The sequence below is a fragment of the Orcinus orca genome, chromosome 2 (assembly GCF_937001465.1).
Source record: "Orcinus orca chromosome 2, mOrcOrc1.1, whole genome shotgun sequence".
Lineage (NCBI taxonomy): Eukaryota > Metazoa > Chordata > Mammalia > Artiodactyla > Delphinidae > Orcinus > Orcinus orca.
In genome coordinates, this window is record NC_064560.1 from 78,551,575 (window position 1) to 78,572,289 (window position 20,715).

At 46.6% G+C, this 20,715-nt stretch overlaps 1 protein-coding gene across 2 annotated transcripts in view; it reads left to right on the top strand.

Annotated features, from left to right (window-relative positions):
- ATP10A (ATPase phospholipid transporting 10A (putative)) overlaps nucleotides 1–20,715 on the top strand; it is a 181,275-nt gene that overhangs the window by 152,051 nt on the left and 8,509 nt on the right. For both annotated transcript variants that reach the window (XM_049706097.1, XM_004271676.4), the window contains 5 exons: nucleotides 3,743–3,927; nucleotides 9,747–10,074; nucleotides 12,581–12,657; nucleotides 15,826–15,951; nucleotides 20,270–20,470. In XM_049706097.1, coding sequence (XP_049562054.1) covers nucleotides 3,743–3,927; nucleotides 9,747–10,074; nucleotides 12,581–12,657; nucleotides 15,826–15,951; nucleotides 20,270–20,470 — 917 coding nt within the window. The remainder of the gene's footprint in view (nucleotides 1–3,742; nucleotides 3,928–9,746; nucleotides 10,075–12,580; nucleotides 12,658–15,825; nucleotides 15,952–20,269; nucleotides 20,471–20,715) is intronic.

Below are 20,715 nucleotides of genomic sequence, written 5' to 3' on the forward strand. Positions count from 1 at the left end.
AACATCTTGAATGGAGTGAAATCAGCCTCCCGGTACCTTCTTCCAGGGGGCGCTGGTCCTACCCTCTAGAGCAATGCAGATAAAATCTCTTCCCTTTTCCACAGGATAAGACCTTAACTGTTTGAGAACACAGCTATGAGTCCCTGAGCTGTCCCTCCTCTGCCTGTCTTTGCAGGCACTCCTTTCTTTCTTTCTTTCAGAGTCTAGGAGCCCTGGCTCAGTTGTCCAGTCCTGGCTCTGCTGCTTACTGGCCATGTGAGCCTGGGCACTTGCATCCCAGTTTCCTTATCTGCCAAGTGGCGGTAATAGTTCTGTGAGGGTGAGCAGAGGGGATGCAGCAAAGCACTGAGCAAGGTGCAGGCACTAGGTCCAGCCCCACGTAGCTGCACAGTGAAGGTGATGAAGCTAGTGTTACTGCTTCCATACCTGTGTGGCCTGGCTGGCATCTTCTGCACAGACTCTCTGCTGATTGGGACCACAGAAATGGCAAACGCACTAATCAGCCTTCTTCCTGCAAGCCAGTTCTTAAACATGTACCATCCCCTACAACCTGGAATGTTTATGGTTCAAATGATGAAGCCAAGCTGGAGAGTGGGAGAACCCCCACCTCAGTGGTCACCACTGCTTCATCCATGGGCACCATGGATGATTTGTATTTGAGAAATGTGAAGTCAGCTTTTATATTTTTAATATCCCATACCAAATACCCCTTTTTAAAACCTTTTCATTTAGGTTCTTACATTAAGTAACATCAGAGAGCCACAGGGCAAGGATTGTCATTCCCACTGTGTTCTTGAAATTTTCTTTTCCATAATGTTCTGGCCAAGAACCTAAATTCAAAAGACAACATTCTGCTCACTCTCCCCAGCGTTCTTGCTGGTTTCTCCAAATGTCATCTGAAACTTTCCAGCTGGTGAGATTTTTCCCCTCCATTGAAAGCTACCTGACATCTGAGTGCAGTGAAGTAAGGTGGCACTAGCTTGAACCCCACTAACTACCCTGGTTATGATACTCAAAATGCCAGGTTCTCCCAAGGATCAGATTGTAAAGAAGGTGACATTTATTCAAAGTCACATAAATTATATTACAAACAAGCTACCTTGGAGAGCTGAAAGGAGATACTAGGCTTCCAGATCATTTTAAAAGGACTGTTCCTCAGATTGCCTCTTTATTCTCAGCCATAGTTCACGCTGAGACAGACATGCTTTCCATAACTATATTTCTAAGTTCATTAATACCCTGTGTTTGATTCAAACATGCACATTATATAGGTGAGGGGCAGTCAATTAGGAGCCCATTACTTTGACCAATAAGCTCCTGAAATAAAGAGGGTATGTTTTCAAGGTGTTAGGTTTTCCCTGAAAAGAGGCAGACTTCCTCTGGATGGGAATTTATCTACAAGGTCTTCCTTGCTTTCTTTCTTGGTGGACACTTGACAAGGAGCCCTGGATGAGTGGCCAGAGTACAAGGATGGGAGATAGAAGGCCTTTCTGCAGAAAATCCCCATCTAGTGAAGAGTGGGTAGTGGTTGAGTTGTACACAAAGCACTGCATTTTAGGAAGTGCTATCCTAGAGCAGACATGTAGCTCAGAGGTTTGGATCAGAGACATACCGTAAGGGGAATGCTGGCCCTTCCCTGGCTAACTCACTTCCCTCACCCTGCTTTCCACACCTGTGTTGTGGGGATCATTGTAGTTCTCACATCTTAGGGAAGCTGTGAAAACTTTTTCTGGCATATAGGAATCCATCAAGGTTAGCTATGGTTATGATTATTCCACAATCATTATTATTAAGTATGAATAAGACACTATGAACACGCAGAGGTGGCAAGATCATCCCTTCCTCTTTCCCCCACATCAGGGAATCTATTCTAGCAGAAGTGACACTTAGGATGCACTGAGAGATGTCGACTCTGTTGGATGGTGAAGATAAGGAGCCAGGGATGCACACTCTATGCTAATGTTAGAGCCACAGAGCTGGGGAAGGGGAGAGGGGCCAGGAGGGTGGTCAGGGCCATGCTCACCATGAGCAAGCAGCATAAAGTGGTTCCATTCCTAAGCAGACCTTGAACCCCACACCCCTCCCTGGTCCTTCCTGGGAGGACTTAATGGTTCAGAGCAGAGGAAATCTTGGGTGCAATGTCCCCTCCTCCTTTCTGGGTCCTTCCCAAGTTACCACTTAGCCTTCTGGTGCATTCATCAAGTGTGGGGTAGGCCCAGGTCCAACACCCCACACAGGCTGCATGAGATGGAAGAGAGAAGACAACCAATTGCCCCTGAGGGGGGCTTCTGGGGAGTTGGTGACACTGTTTCCTGAGCTCAGGACTGACTACACAGCTGTGTGATTTGTGAAAGTGCATCAAAGGGTATACTTAAGAAATGTGCACTTTTTGTACGTGTGTTCTACCTTGACTCCTTCCTCCCCGCACCTGCCACCTCACCCATTCAAGGCAGAGAAAAGGAAATGTTGTCTCTCTTAGTCATTTCAGGCTGCTTGAACAAAACTTCCATAGACAAGGTGACTTAAACAGCAGACATTTATTTCTCAACAGTTCTGGAAGCTGGAAGTCTCAAGTCAAAGTGCTGGCCAGTTTGGTTCCTGATAAGGGCTGTCTTCCTGGTTTGCAGACGGCTGCCTTCCTTCTGCATCCTTGCACAGCGGCGAGAAGTCGTCTCCCTTGTGTCTTTTGCTGTGAGGGCACAAATCCCATTCATGAGGGTTCCACCTTCATGACCTAATCACCTCCCAAAGGCCCCACCTCCTAATGCCACTACCTTGGGGGTTAGGGCATCAACCTATGAATTTTTAGGGGGGACACAAACATTCAGTCTATAACGGCATCCCAGCACAGGGAGCAGCATGCATAAAAGAGAAAGACAAGGCTGACAAGGAGGCCTCAGGCAATGCTGCACGTCTAGAAGGAAGGTGAGACCATCTCACCAAGTTGGAAATGGAGGGAAAAACAGGCTGGCCTAGAGGACACTTTTCTGCATTGAGTAGTATATTTTTCCCAATATACTGAGACCTGCATGGGAAAATCTGCCCCTTAATCATTATTTTTGTGGAAAAAACATTCAGGATAATGTTGCTGATCGACAGCTAATGGTAAGCATTGTTGAGAGCAAGCACTGTGGGTGTCATTCACCAGAAGCTATCTGTGGGATGGATACGTTTTTTTTTTTGCGGTACGCGGGCCTCTCCCATTGCAGAGTACAGGCTCCGGACTCGCAGGCTCAGTGGCCATGGCCCATGGGCCCAGCTGCTCCACAGCATGTGGGACCTTCCCAGACCGGGGCATGAACCCGCGTCCCCTGCATCGGCAGGCGGACTCTCAACCACTGCGCCACCAGGGAAGCCCTAGGATGGATAAGTTTTAAAACTTTTCATCCCTCAGAATATGGTCACTCCCACCATCTCCCCACAAGCTTCGTTTCCAAGCTATCTGTAAAGTTAAAAGTTGTCTGCATGTTAGAAAGCATTGGAGGTGCTCTGTTGTACGTCCAGAGAATTATGTTCAGTGCCTCCCAGGTATCCCTACCATGTGGAATCGAGAGCTAGTGAAGGTGCCCCCATGTCCTGAATGAGGAATCACCCGAGTGCTTCCAGATAAGATGGACCACAGCAGGGCCCAATCTGCAGGGTGGGGCCAGCACCTCTGCTGTGTTGGAGTGAGGCATTCATGCCGGTCAGGGTCGGGGCCCATGAGCAGGGGGCTTACCCACACTGTTGTACCTTTGACCAGGTGCCACTGGGATTGAAGACCGCCTGCAGGACGGAGTCCCTGAAACCATTGCTAAATTGCGTCAAGCAGGCCTGCAGATTTGGGTTCTCACTGGTGACAAACAGGAAACAGCCATTAACATTGCTTACGCCTGCAAACTGCTGGACCACGACGAGGAAGTCATCACCCTGAACGCCGAATCCCAGGTGGGTGGATGTCGGGGAGACCCGCTCTGCTTGGCCAGCCTCACACCCCACCAGCCCCAGAGCAGAGCAGGAAAGAATGCCTTCCATTTCTGGCAGCCGCTGTGAGGCGGGCCTTTGCCCTCTGCTCTGTTTGCACCTGTGTTGTGTTTCTGGCACTCAGAACGTGCTTGTCATAGTCTTGGAAGATGTGGGATTTGCTGGGATTTCTTATGAACACGCATCTGAGCTTTATAAAGCAAAGTTCAACCCGCTTTTTCCTGAGATACTTTCCAGCCAGCAGTATCAGAGAGTGTTTTTCATGAGGTCACATGGAGCCAGGGCAGCAGTCCATTCTGCCTTGGTGTCCTCAGGATGGCATGTGTTGTCTCACGGATGCCCCAGTGGCATGTGGGTTTTCATTTGTCACATCTATTGACTGAAATCCCCAAGTGTGGAGGGTGGATCTCTTCCCATAGGCCCTGGCCGGGGCTCTGATTCCTCGAGGACTGACTCTCCCTTGGAACATCTCCTCCAGCAGATGACAAAGTCTAACTTTTATGGATCATGCTCTAGGTGTCACACTTAAGATGTGCCTAATCACAAGGATTTCTCCTTTATTTTCTTCTAAAACTTTTATAGTTTAGCATCTCAGCTTTAAACACAATCTTTTTTGTGTAGAATTTTGTCTAAGGTGTGAGGTTTACATCAAACTGCATTTTTCTGCATTATTCAGGCACCGTTTGTGGACAGTCTTTTTTCCACTGAATTGTCTTTACACCTTTGTTGAAAATCAATTGGTCCTATTTGTGTGGGTCTATTTCTAGACTTTCTATTCTGTTCCATTGATCTGTGTGTCTGTCCCTTCACCAATACCATGCTGTCCTGTGGGTTTTTAAATGTCTTAAAATAGGCAGTGTTTTGTTTAATTTCCAACTGTTTGGAGTTTTCCTATTTTCTTTCTGTTACTGATTTCTATTTGAAACCTATTTTATTGATTTCTATCCATTATCATCATAGAATATGCTTTTTATGATTTTAATTCTTTCATATTAATTTTTTTAATGACCCAGGGTATGGTCTATCTTGGTGAATGTTCATATGCATATGAAAAGGATGTGTGTTCTGCCGTGTTGTTGCCTGGTATATCAATTAGATCCAGTTGAGAGATGGTATGGTTCAGTTTTTCTATAATAGGGGTCAGCAAACTGTGGCCTATGGGTCAAATCCAACCTACCACCTGCTTCTGTAGAGTTTTATTTGAACACAGCCTTCCCCATGTTTTTATATACAATCTTTGGCTGTTTTCATGCTATAATGGCAGTTTTGAGTAGTTGCCACAGAGACTGAATGATCTGAAAAGCCTGAAATAATTTACTCTGGCCCCAAATAGCTACTCCAGCTATTTTGATTTCTGTTTGCATGGCATACCTTGTTTGATCCTTTAGTTTTTAATCTACCTGTAGCATTACATTTGAAATGAGGTGAGGTTTTTTGTTTGTTTATGTTTTTTTTGGTAGATAGGTCATGTTTTCATATATTCAGATAGTCCCTTTTAATTGGTATGCTTAGATCATTTACATTTATTATAATTATCAATATGTTTGGATTCAAGTCTATTATTTTATCTTTTGTTTTCTTATTATTCTCTGTTTTTTGTTCCTCCATTCCTTTTTCTACCTTCTTTTGGGTTATTTGAACATTTTTTAGTATTTCATTTTAATTTGTCTCTTATGTTTCGACATCACTTAGCTTTTTTAGTGTATTTTCTAGGATTGCACTATGCATACTTAAGTTGTCACAGTCTACTTAGAATCAGTGGGATGAAGAAATCTTACCACTCCGCTTGCCCCTTACTCTTCCCCCTAACATTGATAGTGTCATATATTACAACTGCATAAATTGAAATCCTCATCAGATATTATATTTTTTGCTTTCAATCTAAAAGCGTATTTTAAAGAAATCAAGAGGAAAAGAATGGTCCATTATATTTAGTTAAAATAAATTATATTTACATAAATTAAATTTTATTTACAACTTCTGTTGCTCTTCTTCCATTTCTATTGTTTCAGGTTTCCTGTGGCACAATTTCCCTTCTCTAGGAAGAACTTCCTTTATCTAATTTTTAGAGTAGGTCCACTGGTGGCAAATGCTCTTGCTTTTCTTCATCAGATAATGTCTTTATTTTACTGTGGTACCTAGTGAGAAATCAACAGTCATTTGAATCATTATTACCCCATAGCTAATGAATCATTTATATCTAGCTGCTTTCCTATGTTTTTCTTTGTCTATAATTTTAAGTAGTTTCATTACAATGTGTTTGGGCATGGATTTCTTTTGATTTATAATCTGGGATTTGCTAAGATTCTTTAATCTGTGGGGTTATGTCTTTCACCAGATTTGGTAAGTTTTCAGCCATTATTTCATCAGATACTTTTTCTGCACTGCACTTTCTCCTCTTCTTCTGTAAGACTGATGACATGAATATTGGGTCTTTTGTTATTTTCTCAAGGGTCCCGCAGGTGCTCTTCAGTTTTCAATTTTTTTTCTTTCTTATTCAAATTGGATAATTTCTCTTGATCTGTCTTTGAGGTCACTGACTTTTTCTTCTGTTATCTCCATTCTTCTATTGAGCCCATTTAGTGTTTTTCTAAAAATAAACTTTTTATATAGAATGGTTTTAGATTTACAAAAAAATTGTGAAGATAGTACTGTTTCACCTATACATAATTTTGCCTATTATTAACATCTTTACAATTTTTAATATGGTATTGATATACAGTTACTTACTAAAATCTGTGCTGTATTCAGATTGCCTTAATTTTTACCTAATGTTCTTTCTGTTTTCCAGAATCTCATTGAGGACCCACATTACGTTTTCTTTAAATCAATTTATTTATTTGGCTGCATCGGGTCTTAGTTACAGCACACAGGCTCTTCATTGCAGCACGCAGGCTTCTCTCTGGTTGTGGTGCTTGGGCTCTAGAGTGTGCGGGCTCAGTAGTTGCAGCACACAGGCTCTTCATTGCAGCACATAGGCTTCTCTCTGGTTGTGGTGCTTGGGCTCTAGAGTGTGCGGGCTCAGTAGTTGCAGCACGCAGGCTCTCTAGTTGTGGCGCGTGGGCTCTAGAGCGCATGGGCCAGTAGTTGTGGTGCATGGGCTTAGTTGCCCCACGGCATGTGGGATGTTAGTTCTCTGACCAGGGATCGATCCCACGTCCCCTGCATTGGAAGGAGGATTCTTAACCACTGGACCACCACCAGGGTAGTCCCCAGGATCCACATTACATTCAGTCGTCATGTCTCCTTAGGCTCTTACTGGCTATAACAGTTTCTCAAACTTTCTTCATTTTTGATGACCTTGACAGTTTTGAGGATAGATACATTCAGGTGTTTCGTAGAATGTCTTTATGTGGGAATTTGTCTGATATCTTTCTCATGATTAAAGTTATGAGTTTTGGGGAAGAAGACCACAGACAAAGGGCCATTTTCATCATTTCATCACATCATATCAAGAGTACATTCTATCAACATGACGTATCACTGTGGATGTTAATTTTGTCAGGTTTCTCCCCCATAAACTAATTCTCACACTGTCCTCTCTGGAAGGAAGTCACTGTGCACAGCTCACACTTAGAGAGTGTGGGGGTTATAATCCCCCTCACTGAGCACAGAGAAATTATGTAAATTATTTATGTAATCCAATGATGGACACATAAGTGGAATCCAGTGAGCTTTTCATTTTTGTTAATGTGTTTTGGGTGTTCTAAAATTTTTATTTGATTCCTCTTTATATCTTCTGTTTTTTGCTGAGACTTCCTTTCTATTCATTTCTAGAATTTTTTCCTACTTCTTGGAACACTTTTATAATGGCTGCTTCAGAGTCGTTGTCAGGTAATTCCAGTATGTGTGTCATCTTGACATTGGCTTCTGTTGATTGTCTTTTACCACAGGCACTGAGAATTTCCTAGCTCTTTATATGCTGATAAATTTGGAGTTATGTTGTGGGTATTTTGAATGGCACTCTGGTCATTTTAAATTTGGAGTATGTGGATTTTTTTAAGGCAGGATATCAGTCCTCTTGGGTGCAGGCTGCAGGCTCTGAACAGCCTTGGGGTGTTGATTTCAATGTCAGTCTTGTTTGGCCTTTGCCAAGCTGTTAGAATCTGTCTCACATTTTTGCCAAGCTACCCCCTCCTGACAATTTTTCCAGTACTTTCTGATTCTCTGGGACTCCCTCTGGCATGAAAGCTGGGGTTTGAGTTACCTTGATCTGCTTTGTACTTCTGCACCGACTTCCAGGGCCAAGTGGTGGCAGGACAGACAGAAAGGAGGGCAGCCATTGCCTTGCTGTCCTAGGGCCACAGATGCTCTGATAGGAAGGAAGGACCACCTCCCTCAGAGTCCCCAGCAACAGATGGCTGTGCTACCACTGTTGTTCCTACTGCTGCCCACAGAGCAAAATTGCCTGGGGCTGGGTTCAAGAGAATAGAGGAAAAAATAAATAAAAATGGGGTTTCCTCCATTTTCTCTAAGCATTGGAAGTTCTCTTTTCCTCTCCTCAAGCCAGAAGTAGAGGGCTTCTAGAGCTGGAGCTTTCTCTGTCCCAGCCTCGGTGCCCACCTCCAGCTTCCGTGACACCTGGGTCCAGGTGAGGGCCTGCCAGAGTGACAGTGGAAACCTTGCAGTTCAGTGTGTTTAGAATGCCAGTCTTCTTCCCCAGTCTGACAGCTGCTGTTTACTCTGAGTACTCAAAGTGGCCCTATGAATCTGTCCAGGTGCCACAGCTGCACCTGTAGGGGAGGCAGGGTGTGCTTGCTCCATCCTACCTTGTCAGTGCCTTGTGCTAGGACCAGGGCATCCATGGTATTCCTGCAATGAGGTCCCGCATTCTCTGCAAGGCCTTCCCGGTCACCACCACTCCCAGCCCTGCCTGGAAGCAAGTCTGCCCCTCCCTGTATCCAGGGACATGTTGCACATGCTTGTCAGTGACTTGCTGTGGTCATGGGTGTGTGTGTGTGTGTCCGGCTGCCTGCCCATCACTCAGGGCCAACAGCTGCGTCTTCTTGGTCTTCTTTTCTCCAGTCTCACTCACTTTCCTCGATATAAAAGGTCCTCAGTTAAGTGCTTGTCGGACACACCTGGATTCCCACAGTGCATTGTAGGAAGCTGCTTACTAACCTGTGGGCTACTGTCCATCCGTGGCCATCCGTGGAGGACCAGGAACCACTTGAGTTCCCTGGAGTGTGTTCGTTCTTGGAAACACTTTTCCCTCCTATGCCTCTGTCCCCTGACCTTGCAGGGTCCCCAGGAAGTTTCCCTATTCTTTCTGGAACTCAGATACAGCTTTGGAAGGGCACTGCCAATTCAAAGCCTCAGTAATTAGGCTTTTTTTTTTAACTTCATTTTCCTGAGCTTAGGGAGACACTGAGTACTCTTCTTTCAGAGCTAATCACAACAGAAGCTTTTGTTGGTACCTCACTAGGAAACAAGAAGGGCTGAGTAAGGGCCTCTGAGGACCATGGGGAAGTGCCTGGAAAGCTCCCATAGCCTAACTAGCCAGCAGCTAGCCAGTCTGGCCAGGCCTCCCAAAGTGAAAATACTTTGTCCTAACCTCTACACAGTATAACGGAATCAAGTAGAGTCTTATAGGAACCCTAAACCAACTCAAATCCTTTCATGTTGAAAGTCATCTACTTCTACTGACTTCCCAGGCCCAGGAGAGCCACCTCTTGGGCAGAGCCTGCAGCCTGGGTCCCTGGAGATTCTCAGATGTGTTGTGCAGGTAGCCTGGTCTGTGATGCGGCCGAGTGACCTGCACCATCCTCTCATGTCCATTTCAGGAGGCGTGCGCAGCCCTGCTGGACCAGTGCCTACACTATGTGCAGTCCAGGAGCCCCCACAGTGCTGCCGACAAGACCGCTGGTGGCGTGAGCGTGGGCTTCTCCCCACTCTGCCCGCCCTCTGCAGCTGCCATGTCTGGCCCCAGCCCCAGCCTTGTGATCGATGGGAGAAGTCTGGCCTACGCCCTCGAGAAAAACCTGGAGGACAAATTCCTCTTCCTTGCTAAGCAGTGCCGGTCTGTCCTTTGTTGTCGCTCGACTCCCCTGCAGAAGAGCATGGTGGTGAAGCTGGTCAGGAGCAAGCTCAAGGCCATGACTCTGGCCATAGGCAAGTATCCAGGCCGAACAGCCCCCACCTCTGCAGCTGCTTCCTGTCAAAGCATCTTGAATTTCCTGCCCCTTCTACGCTATGCCATAGGATGGGAAAACGCTTCCTTGCTCTTTTTTCTATTTATAAAATCACACCTGATACAATGAAACAGGCAGCCTGTTCCAAATATAAAGCTTGGATTTGAAAGCCACAAAATGTACTAGCAACAGATATAGCTACATATTAGGAAGTCAGTAATTCAATGGTGGTTGAAGAAGATGGAGCTTATTACTGTCTCCTGGGCGACAGAAGACTACTGTCCAGCAGCCTCGGCCACGGTGGAGCCCAGCACACTAAGCACGACCCCAGGCCAACTTAGGAAGAAGGCCCTTTACAGGTGCTTCTGATGGCCGTGAGCCGCCTGGAGTCCAAGGCTTCATCATGCTGCACGACCCAGCGACTCCATGGTGATCAGAATTTCCATCGCTTCTTGTCTGCTGAACTTTGTTTCAAGACAAGCATCTACCCTCCTAAGGTCTGAATAGTTGCTAAATTTTGCGTCATTTCCTTAAGGACTGTGCATCTAATGGTGGTTTTTCCTTGCAGACTGTTGGTCTGGAGAGCCTTCTCGGCCCCTGTTCCGTGCTGTACGGTGCTCACCTGTCTCCCCCAGGGGAGTGTCCCCACGTCTGATACAGGTCCAGCCTCCAGTGAGGTTCAGGGACTTGGCAGCGCCACCTGCTGGTGAGGGATGGGAGAGACTGCAGGTAGCCCAGGAAAAGAGATGATATGATCCCCGGGATCCCCCGATATCGATATCAAACAGTTTGTTTTCCCTGCATATAGAATGAACACCGGGGTGAGAGTTGGCTCTGAAATAAAGCATCCTCACCAATCAGTAATAGTTACTGTATTTTCTACAAAAGGTCTGTGACAGCCCCTCCTTGATGACGTAGGGATTGCAGCCCTGTCATACAGGACACCTCATCAGGATAGTTGAGGCCGGTGTTGAGCCCAGTCCGTGGGGGATGGCCTTAGCATGGTCGTCATGGAGACGGCCCTGCACATCCCCAGGGCCATGGTATCTGCTAAGGGGAGTGAGTGTGTGTTCATCTGTGGCCCCTTGGTTCAGGCTAAGACAGGCAGCTCTTCTGTGGCCCCTCCTCAGGGAGGCTGTCTCAGGACCACCTTTGCCCTCATGTGCCTGGAGAGGCCTTTAGGGCTCTCTGAGCAAGTGTTGGAGGGAGAAGCTGAGGAGTCTGCAGGCTGGGTCTGCACCCTTACCGATAACTTTGCTCCTGTGTAACATGAGGACAGTGCCCCCCAGCGGGGCTGGTGTAAGACCTGAATGATAAAGCACATTTTCACTGCCTGGTCAGTGCCTGCTCAGCCACTGAATCACTGATGTGTGGCACTCATTTAGGAAAACGGAGGTAGAGCTTGGCTGATTAGAAAGAAAAGAAAAAAACAAAATAGAAACTCAAAAGGGAAAGGGAAAGTAAGGACCAATCAACTTTAGTTCATTTCTTTCTATGAATTAAAGCATGGATATGACCTAGTCCTGGGCATCCAGCAGCTAATAATCCAGAGAACATCATTGTCTACATATCTCATTTTGAATGGGACGTTCTGGAAAAAACTGCAGAGGTTATTGCTTCACAGAATTTCAATTTGACAAATATTGACTCATCACCCATGTGTTGGGCCCAGTGCAATAAAGAACAGAGGAATCACAAGGGAGAGATGTCCTATAGCCATGGTCTGAGATACTCTGACTTTATGTATCTACACTTTTTGCATATTTGAAATTTGGGAGGTACTTGGTGATGTGGGCCCTTCTGCTGCCTTGTTCCAAGAACGGTCACTATCACTGAATGACAATGACTTTAAGTCTGCTTGCCTTTCCCTAAAGGTGTCCAGAGCTCTGACCTATACCCTATATTCCTACACATTTTCTGTGACTGAATAAGTAGACGGTCTCCTTTATCACATGCTCAAAGAGCCCAAGGGTGGGCACAGTAGCTAATGAGTTAGCTGGACACTGATGTACAAAAAGAGCTCCACAGTTTGTTTGGGCAGAGTTTAACCTCCTTCGTTCAGTTTAGAAAACCACTCACCTGAGTATGAATTGGAGTAGCCTTGACTGACATGTGACAAAGTCTGGAGTGGTTCAGGAAACAGCAATGAAGGTGGTGGTCATATCTCTCTCGGTGCTGGATGCCACGTGAAGGGCTCTATTGGCGTATGAGCCAGTAGCTTGGAACGTGTACTAACTAGAAAGGGACATGCTGGCCACCGCTTGGAAATACCTCCTGGTGTGGCTGGTGGGTGCAAGCCTCCCACTAGGCTCTTTCTGGCTGCATAACTTGGCTCCCCCAAGGCAGACTCTGCACTGCCTCTTCCTCACTCCTCCCCAGGACCCTTCACAGGACCCAGCTTACAGAGAACCCAGGAAGATCCATCAAGCTGATTTGATTCTGTGCATCTCAACTCAAATGATTCTTCCTGCCCGTGCTGTTTCTAGGAGATGGAGCCAATGACGTCAGCATGATCCAGGTGGCAGACGTGGGCGTGGGACTCTCAGGCCAGGAGGGCATGCAGGTAAAGACCAAAGGGGCTGTCCTGGGTGACCAAGGGGTCCTCACACTGTGAGCTGTGCTGGCCTTCTTGTGGGCTCTGTGCCGCAGAGCTAAATAAAGGGTTGGACTTCAGTACAACTGGTGCTCTCCTTCTGCTAAGCCAGTGGTAGGAGACCAGCTCTTCATGTTTATGAAGCCATGTGCAGTGAATGTGTCTATTAGTGTATTTCTGTGAAAAGGTGGGATGGAGCGAGGCATGGTGAGTCATCGCCTTTCTCTGGCTGTCAGTGGTTCGTCCCTCAAAGGCATTTTTTACTGTTCCTGAACATTAGTGATACCATTTGAAGAATGGACTTTGCTGTAGGACTGTTGTATCCTGGTGTCACTATAAAGGTGGAGTGCAGCCATCCTTGCTCATGTGAAAATTTATTTCTGCATTTTTCATTTGCCACTGTGTTGGTTCCTGACATGTGATCCAGACGATGAACAAATGAGTTCATTAAAAATGTACTTCTTGGGCTTCCTTGGTGGCACAGTGGTTGAGAGTCTGCCTGCCGATGCAGGGGACGTGGGTTCGTGCCCCGGTCCTGGAGGATCCCACATGCCGCGGAGCAGCTGGGCCCGTGAGCCATGGCCGCTGGGCCTGTGCGTCCGGAGCCTGTGCTCCGCAACGAGAGAGACCACAACAGTGAGAGGCCTGCATGCCGCAAAAAAAAAAAAAAAAAAAAAAGTACTTCTTGGGACTTCCCTGGCGGTCCAGTGGTTAAGATTTCGCCTTCCAACGCAGGGGGTGTGGGTTCGATCCCTGGTTGGGGAGCTAAGATCACACATGGCTCGTGGCCAAAAAAACCGAAAACAAAACAGAAGCAATATTGTAACAAATTCAATAAAGACTTTTAAAAAAATGGTCCACATCAAAAAAAACAAATCTAAAAGGAAAAAGATGTACTTCTTTTGGATGTAACATTACAACAATTGCCAACATTTGATTAACTTTGAGTCACAGTATTTTTTAACTTGGTGGAGACTTTCAGGAACAATCTATCCAGTTGTCTTCTTTTAAAAATCAGCATGTTGGTCACTGGTCATTGGTTGATCTCATTGATGCATTCATTCAGTAATTAGCTATTGAACTCTCATGTGCCATGCTTGTGCAGGCTTGTTGATTTTCTCACTTGACACTGAAATCGCAGTAAGATGGAAAGTCCTGAGCCAGAAGCACGGTCGCTCCATCTTGGGCCCATCCTCAGCATCTTCTTACTCTCCTACTGCCCGTCCTCTGACTTGTGTTACCTTATTGTACATTTTCCTTCCTCCATGAAATTGAAAATAGAGCCCAGCTTGGACTCATCCGTGCCTCTTCATGGTGCCATGTACATGCGGGAAGCTCAAAACACATCTGTTGAATGAATGAACAAAATAGTTAATTCCTTCTGATTTTTTCAGCATTGCCTCCTTTGCATTCATTTCCTAGAGTGAAAAGCTACCCAGGGCAGTGCTTGTAAACCACATATACAGAGAAATGCACCCAGTGAATCCACTTTGTATCAGAGTCTCTAAGGTTGAGCATGTGGGTGAGGAGGGCCGTGAGCTGCCCCCACTGCATGGCCTCAGGGCAGGAGCCAGAGGGGTCTATGAGCCATGAAAGAGGTGTGGGGATCAGCCAAGCTGTATTGAGACTTGGCTTTGAGTGGACGTGACTTCTGCGTGGGGTGTTACTGGATGCTTCTGTATTGTTTAAAGCTATACTTCTTTTTTAAGGGCACATTATGTAAGATGGCAGTAAGACTGGACACCTTTTCTTACTGCTCTAAGGGCTCAGGTTACCCAGGGGAATGTGGCCCTGTTTGCATGTTAGTCAGTCTGATAAGCAAAGGGACATTGTGCAGAGCTCTCTGGGAGATGCACTTTGTGGGGCGCTGTGGCCACAGGGACCCAAGGAGTCCAAGCTGCATCCCTGAGGAAGAGTGAGGGTGATTGCAGCTCCCCAGCTCAGCCAAGGTGGGAAGGGTGTCCAGGGCAGAGAGACAGAGGGGACCAAGGAGATTCTGTAGCTCTTAGGTGCTCAGTCTTTGTAGAGTCTTCTGGTCAACGATGTTTGTTGAGTGCCCCATGGGCCAAGCACTGACTGGGAACTAGGGCTGCAGGGTGATCACAACATCTACCGTCCTAGCTCTCATGGGATGTTCAGAAAGTCCAGAGAGGGAAGACAGAGAAGTATTTTAAACTTACACCAGTAGTCATAATTGTAGTGAGTGCTGTGAAAGAGAAAACTAGTTTCCCTGTTGAGGATGTGATGGGAGGCTCTAACCCAGCTGGGAGCATTGGGGAGGCTCCCTTGATGGAGGAACAAGCAGTGTGTTTGGGGTGTGGAGGTGGAAAGTTGTGGCCAAAGGCTGGAGAAGCAGGTAAGGCCTGGAAGGAAGGGTCTATCTGCAGTTTTCAAGGGTCGGGGCTGCTTCTCAAAGACCCCCTGGGCCTCTCCTTAACTCTGTTTAACAACCCTTTGAGTTTTTAGACTGACTCCATTGAGGACAGGGACCCTGTGTGATGGTGTCTGTCTCCAAGTCTATGCCTGGCAACTGGAGGGTCTTAATACATGATTTTTGAGGGGATGAATCATGGAATAAATGAAGGAAAGTAGAAAAGATGCACAAAACCCTTGACTCCTACATGTTGACAGGAAGAGGAGTAAAGACATTATTTGCTTTCAGATCCTTGTGTTTGGGTTCAGAAAGCAGACATTCTAAGGCTTCATTCTTTTCTGTCATGCACAACGATGTTATTCTGTTGCACAGATGGGACATCATCACCTACTCTTTTCCAGGTGTTGTTTAAGGAAGTCCATAAAATTTGAAAAGCAGACTTAACATTTTTGTGTGGAATAACCCTCAAAGATAAGCAGAAATGTATGGAAAAGAAAGCATGGAAAAGAAAAAGCAAAAACTTTAAAAATCCATCATTACATATATTTGAAATCTTAAATGAGTCCTCTAGGGTGATATCCCTAAACTAGAGTGTTGTTTAGATTGGATTTTTCTTAAATGCAGGCATTCATCAGGGAGACAGTGGTACAGCCAGCTCAGACTGGATTTCTCCGTCCATTTTGTGCCTTGTGTTTGGGGGGAGATGAGACAGACATTAGGCGCAGTGAAGGGGCACCAGTAACGGGAACTCTCTCCCTTTCAAGGCAGTGATGGCCAGCGACTTTGCGGTGCCCAAATTCCGATACCTCGAGAGGCTCTTGATCGTTCATGGACACTGGTGCTATTCCCGACTTGCCAACATGGTGCTGTACTTCTTCTACAAAAACACAGTACGTATTTGGTGCCAGAGTCAAGGATTTTTGATGTGAAAGGCCTGAGATTCACAGGACCATCACCTGAACGTGGCCGGAGGGCTACCCCACAGCCTCCCATTGGTCCCACCCTCCTTGACCTTTGTGGATTTTCCCCAGGCCTGGCCTGGCGTTGTACCCTGCAGGGTCAGAAGTCTTAACTCACCTGCACCTCTGAGGATAGAAACAGGTAGATCCAAGGAGAACATCCACTTGGAGCTTTATAATAAGAAGTAGAGTGACCACGAGGTCCAGGGGTTTGCATGAGATCATCAGCCAGTGAGTGGCTGAGGCTGCATTCAGCCCCCATCCATCTGACTCCAGCTTCCAAGCCCTTGACCACTCTGTCCCTTGGTCTCTAAGGAGTGGTCTGCCGAGGTGCCCACAGACAGCAGTGCTCTGATTGGTGCTCTCTCCAGAGCAGGCAGGGGATCAGAAGATAAGCAGGAGTGTGATTGGCAGTCCTGGGTCAGCATGCGAGGACTCAGCCAGGCTTTGATCCTGATACTGAGCAGTCTTCGAGAAGCCTTTCCTCGTTCCCCTGGCCGACATGAATATACATACTCCTATGGCTGCATTGTTGCTTCTGTATTTGTCAACAATAGGCATCATCACATTTTACCATAGTTTTCTATTCAGGGTACTTCCACACTAGACATTGACGCTCTACTACAACTTACTACACTCTACTACAACACCTAGTCCACTGCACCGTCTCAATAAATATGCAAATAAAATAATTTCACTTGTAAATCCAAGATTAACATGGACTGTCCAGGGACTTCCCTGGTGGTGCAGTGGTTAAGAATCCACCTGCCAATGCAAAGGACACGGGTTCGAGCCCTGGTCTGGGAAGATCCTACATGCTGCGGAGCAACTAAGCCCGTGTGCCACAGCTACTGAGCCTGTGCTGTAGAGCCCGCGAGCCACAACTACTGGAGCCCGCGTGCCACAACTACTGAAACCCACACGCCTAGAGCCCATGTTCTGCAACAAGAGAAGCCACCTCAATGAGAAGTCTGTGCACTGCAACGAAGAGTAGCCCCTGCTCACCACAACTAGAGAAAGCCCGCACGCAGCAACAAAGACCCAATGCACCCCCAACATTAATTAATTTTTTTTAAAAAGAAAAGATTGTTCAGAACCAGTGAATGAAGCATGTGAAGTGATAAAAATTTGATTGTGACCTAAACTGATTTCATAGAAAATTGTTTATTCAGATACAAATGGGCTTTGATATAGCAATTATGGCATTGAAGCTTTGAGGTCCAGATTTAATAAAGTAGAAACAATCGGTAAAAAAATGCGCCCACCCTGGGCCAGTGGGAAGGGGATGCCAGCAGGCACCCTCTCTGGCCAGCTCAGTCTGTAGTTGACCCTTCAGTTAGGGCATTCCCAGACCTGGCTGGCTCAGGACAATTCTGTCTCTCCAGGGACTCTGATCCAGGGCCCTGGTCCATTCCCTGTTGACCCGAACATTTAAATCTTAGTTCTTTCACTACTGTGTCCTTGGCAGACAGCTGTATGGCAGCCATAGTCCTCCAGGCTGGACCACATGGCCATTTCAAGACCCTACCCTACTTGTAAGTGAGGTATAGACGTTCTGCTGAGAAGTTGCCGGATTGCTACTTGTCCGTCTTGCCTCTGATAGCTTGTGGTTGAATGTACAAACAAGGAGACAAAGTAAATAAACTCTTGGGGTAACTGACTCTGCCGAGTAGTCCCATAAACCTACCCTGCTGAAATCCACAGCTCCAAAGTCAAGATCATCCTGTAGTCTTCTGAAACAAAATCAAATAAATTAAAAGGTTTATTTGTTTATTTCTAATTCCATTTTAAATCTCCATGTTCACTCTGAACTACCATCAGGACAGCTCTTGTGCATGTTCTTGTAGTTTGTTCCAGACGCTTAGACCCACCTTTCTTTTCCCATCTCCCACCTCCTCACTCTCACCCATTATTCTGAAATGTCTTATAGCAAATTAATACAGATATTCAGGACCAATCATGGCATGTCTAATTTTATAAGTTGGGTCTTGGAAATAAATTGAGATTGGGTTCTGCCTGGGACTCAATCCACACAAGGATGTGCCGTGCTGTCCCTGTCCTTGTCAGATCACTCCCTTTTTACTGACTGCGTGGCGTTGCTTCCCTAGCACCACCCCTCCCCACCAAGCACACAGTTGCAAACCTGGAGGGTCCCAGCTCCCAAGGGTGTAGGAGGGTGCTTTGAGTAAAGGTGAGCGGGGCTGGGCAGGGTGGAATCCTAGCCCCTTTTCTTTAGTTCATTAGCTGTGCAATCTGGAGCGAGTTATTTGCCTTCTGTGGATTTTGTTTTCTTTATCTGAAAACAAAACAAAATGGAACACGTGAATTGAACTCTGCTCTCTGTAATTCCTAATGAAAAGTTCTCAGATTGAGGGGATGGCATTCAGTATTTCAGTTGCAGACGAGGCCCAGAGTGGCCGCCTGCAATGGTCACTGGCTCCTGCCTGCCACGGTGAATCTGTCCTCACGGAGGGGACAAGGAACGAGAAGGGGTCCCTGTTTTTATTCTGTATAAGATGCAAGGCCTCTGTTAACAAGTACTTAATCTACTTGAGAAATTCGAGGATAATCACTCTGCCTCCCAAAGTGAGAAATTCATTAGTTTTAGGAATAAGTTGGCCTTCCTTCCAGTGAGGAGCAGAGAAGAAAACTTTCCATAGCAACAGTGGTTTGGGGAGAAGGCTTTTGGGTACTGCAGTTAAAAAAAAAAAAAAGTCTCAGGTATCTTAAGTACTTTTCCTCCTCTTTGTCTGACTCCACTTGCTCACTGATGAGTCATTAGGCTGTGCCTGAGGAGGTGGGAGAAAGAAAAGCAGGCGTGGGTGTGAAAAAGGGAAGAAAGTCAATGAAAAAGCCAGGTTTGTCAGTTTTCAGGGTGGAGGGGAAAAGTTGCATTAAGTCATAGATTGAAACAAGTCCTGGAGGATCTGTGTCATTAGAGGTGATATCAGTGTAGACTATCATTTTTTCTGATCTTTGGAACAAGCCATTTTCAGGTCAGGAAACCCGAGCTCAGAGAGGTTAAGTGACTGTGTCAAGGTCAGAAATGTGCACAGCGGCAGCTCCAGAGCCCACACCCAGGCCGTTGTATGCGGTGCACAGCAGAGAATGTTCTTCCACCATGGCTCCTCCAGGCCACGAGTGGTTGAACAAGTTGGGTTTGTTACTCATACAATGACCATAGTCCAGTCGTTTGACATCTTGGACCTCAGTTTACTTTCCTCTAAATGGGGTGAGCACACTGACCCTGCTTGAGCCTCAAACAAAGGAAATAGCCATCCTGCCGACAGTAACGACCACAAAGCACTGATGAGCATCTCAGCATGCAGGAAGCTCTTGTGAGTACTTGAAGGTGCATTAGTCATTAATCTTCACCACAACCCCACAGCTACGTACCATTGGTGTGCCTATTTCACGGACAAGGTCACTGAGGCAGAGAGGGGCTAAATGGTCTGTGCCAGGTTGCACAGCTAATAAGTGTAGGAATGCTTTGCAATTGCTAACTTTCCATGCGCCCCATAAAACATCAGGCCATGGATGTTCAGTGATCAAGTAATAGTGGGAAGAGGTCCACCCAGCTCCTACTGCGCATGGGAGGAGGCTCTTCCACCTCTCTGAACCTCACTTTCCTGTTCAGCATAGCTGTAGGGACCAGCAATAATGCCTGTAGCTCACCCACTAACAGAGTGCCCAGCAGATACCAGGGCTCAGTCAAGGCAGTGATGTTGGTGTCACCATCAACTTTACCGCCATGCTTGTGTGTGTCCTCCCCTCCATGCGAGTCAATAATTGCACACTGTTCCTCATTAAAAGAGGGAGGCAGGATCCAGGGTGTAGCCCAGGTAGGTTTGGTTTAGTGCCACAGCGTGGAGCACAAGGAAAGAAGCCTCATGATGGGTGAGGTATCCAGCCAACCCTCTTGAGATGGGAGCCACCCTAGACCCTGCCAGACCTTTGTTTTGTTTTCTCTTATGATCTGTGGCATTTGGGCCCAAGACTCCATCCCTCCAAGGGCTGTTGGTGGGAATTCCCAGCTGCCAATGCTGGTCTTTGATGCTCGAGGGATCGAGGAGGGAGGAGAAGGGGGAGGGAGAGACAGAGGGCACCAAAGTGAGGACTGTCTTTGGAGACAATTTCTGCCTATAAATTCAGTCTTTACAGTCAGACTCTGCAAAGCCCTCAGCTCCCTTGGACAAGATTCTGCAGGGCAGCTGAGAATTGCTTGTTCCCACTCTTCCCTTGATCGCAGATGTTCGTGGGCCTCCTGTTTTGGTTCCAGTTTTACTGTGGCTTCTCTGCATCCGCCATGATTGACCAGTGGTATCTGATCTTCTTTAATCTGCTCTTCTCATCGCTTCCCCAGCTTGTGACTGGGGTGCTGGACAAGGACGTGCCGGCTGACGTGCTGCTGACCAAGCCGCAGCTCTACAAGAGCGGCCAGAACATGGAGGTGAAGCTCCCCTTCCCCCCACCCCATCTCCTGGCCCTCCACGCTCCACATCCAGCTCCTGGAAAGTTCAGGTCCCACACCTGCCTTTAAATGGACACCCTGGGCAGACAGAGAAAAACAAATACCATATGATATCACTCATGTGGAGTCCAATTTTAAAAAATGATATAAATGCACTTATTTACAAAACAGAAACAGACTCTCAGATTTCAAAGACAAACTTACAGTTACCAAAGGGGAAACAT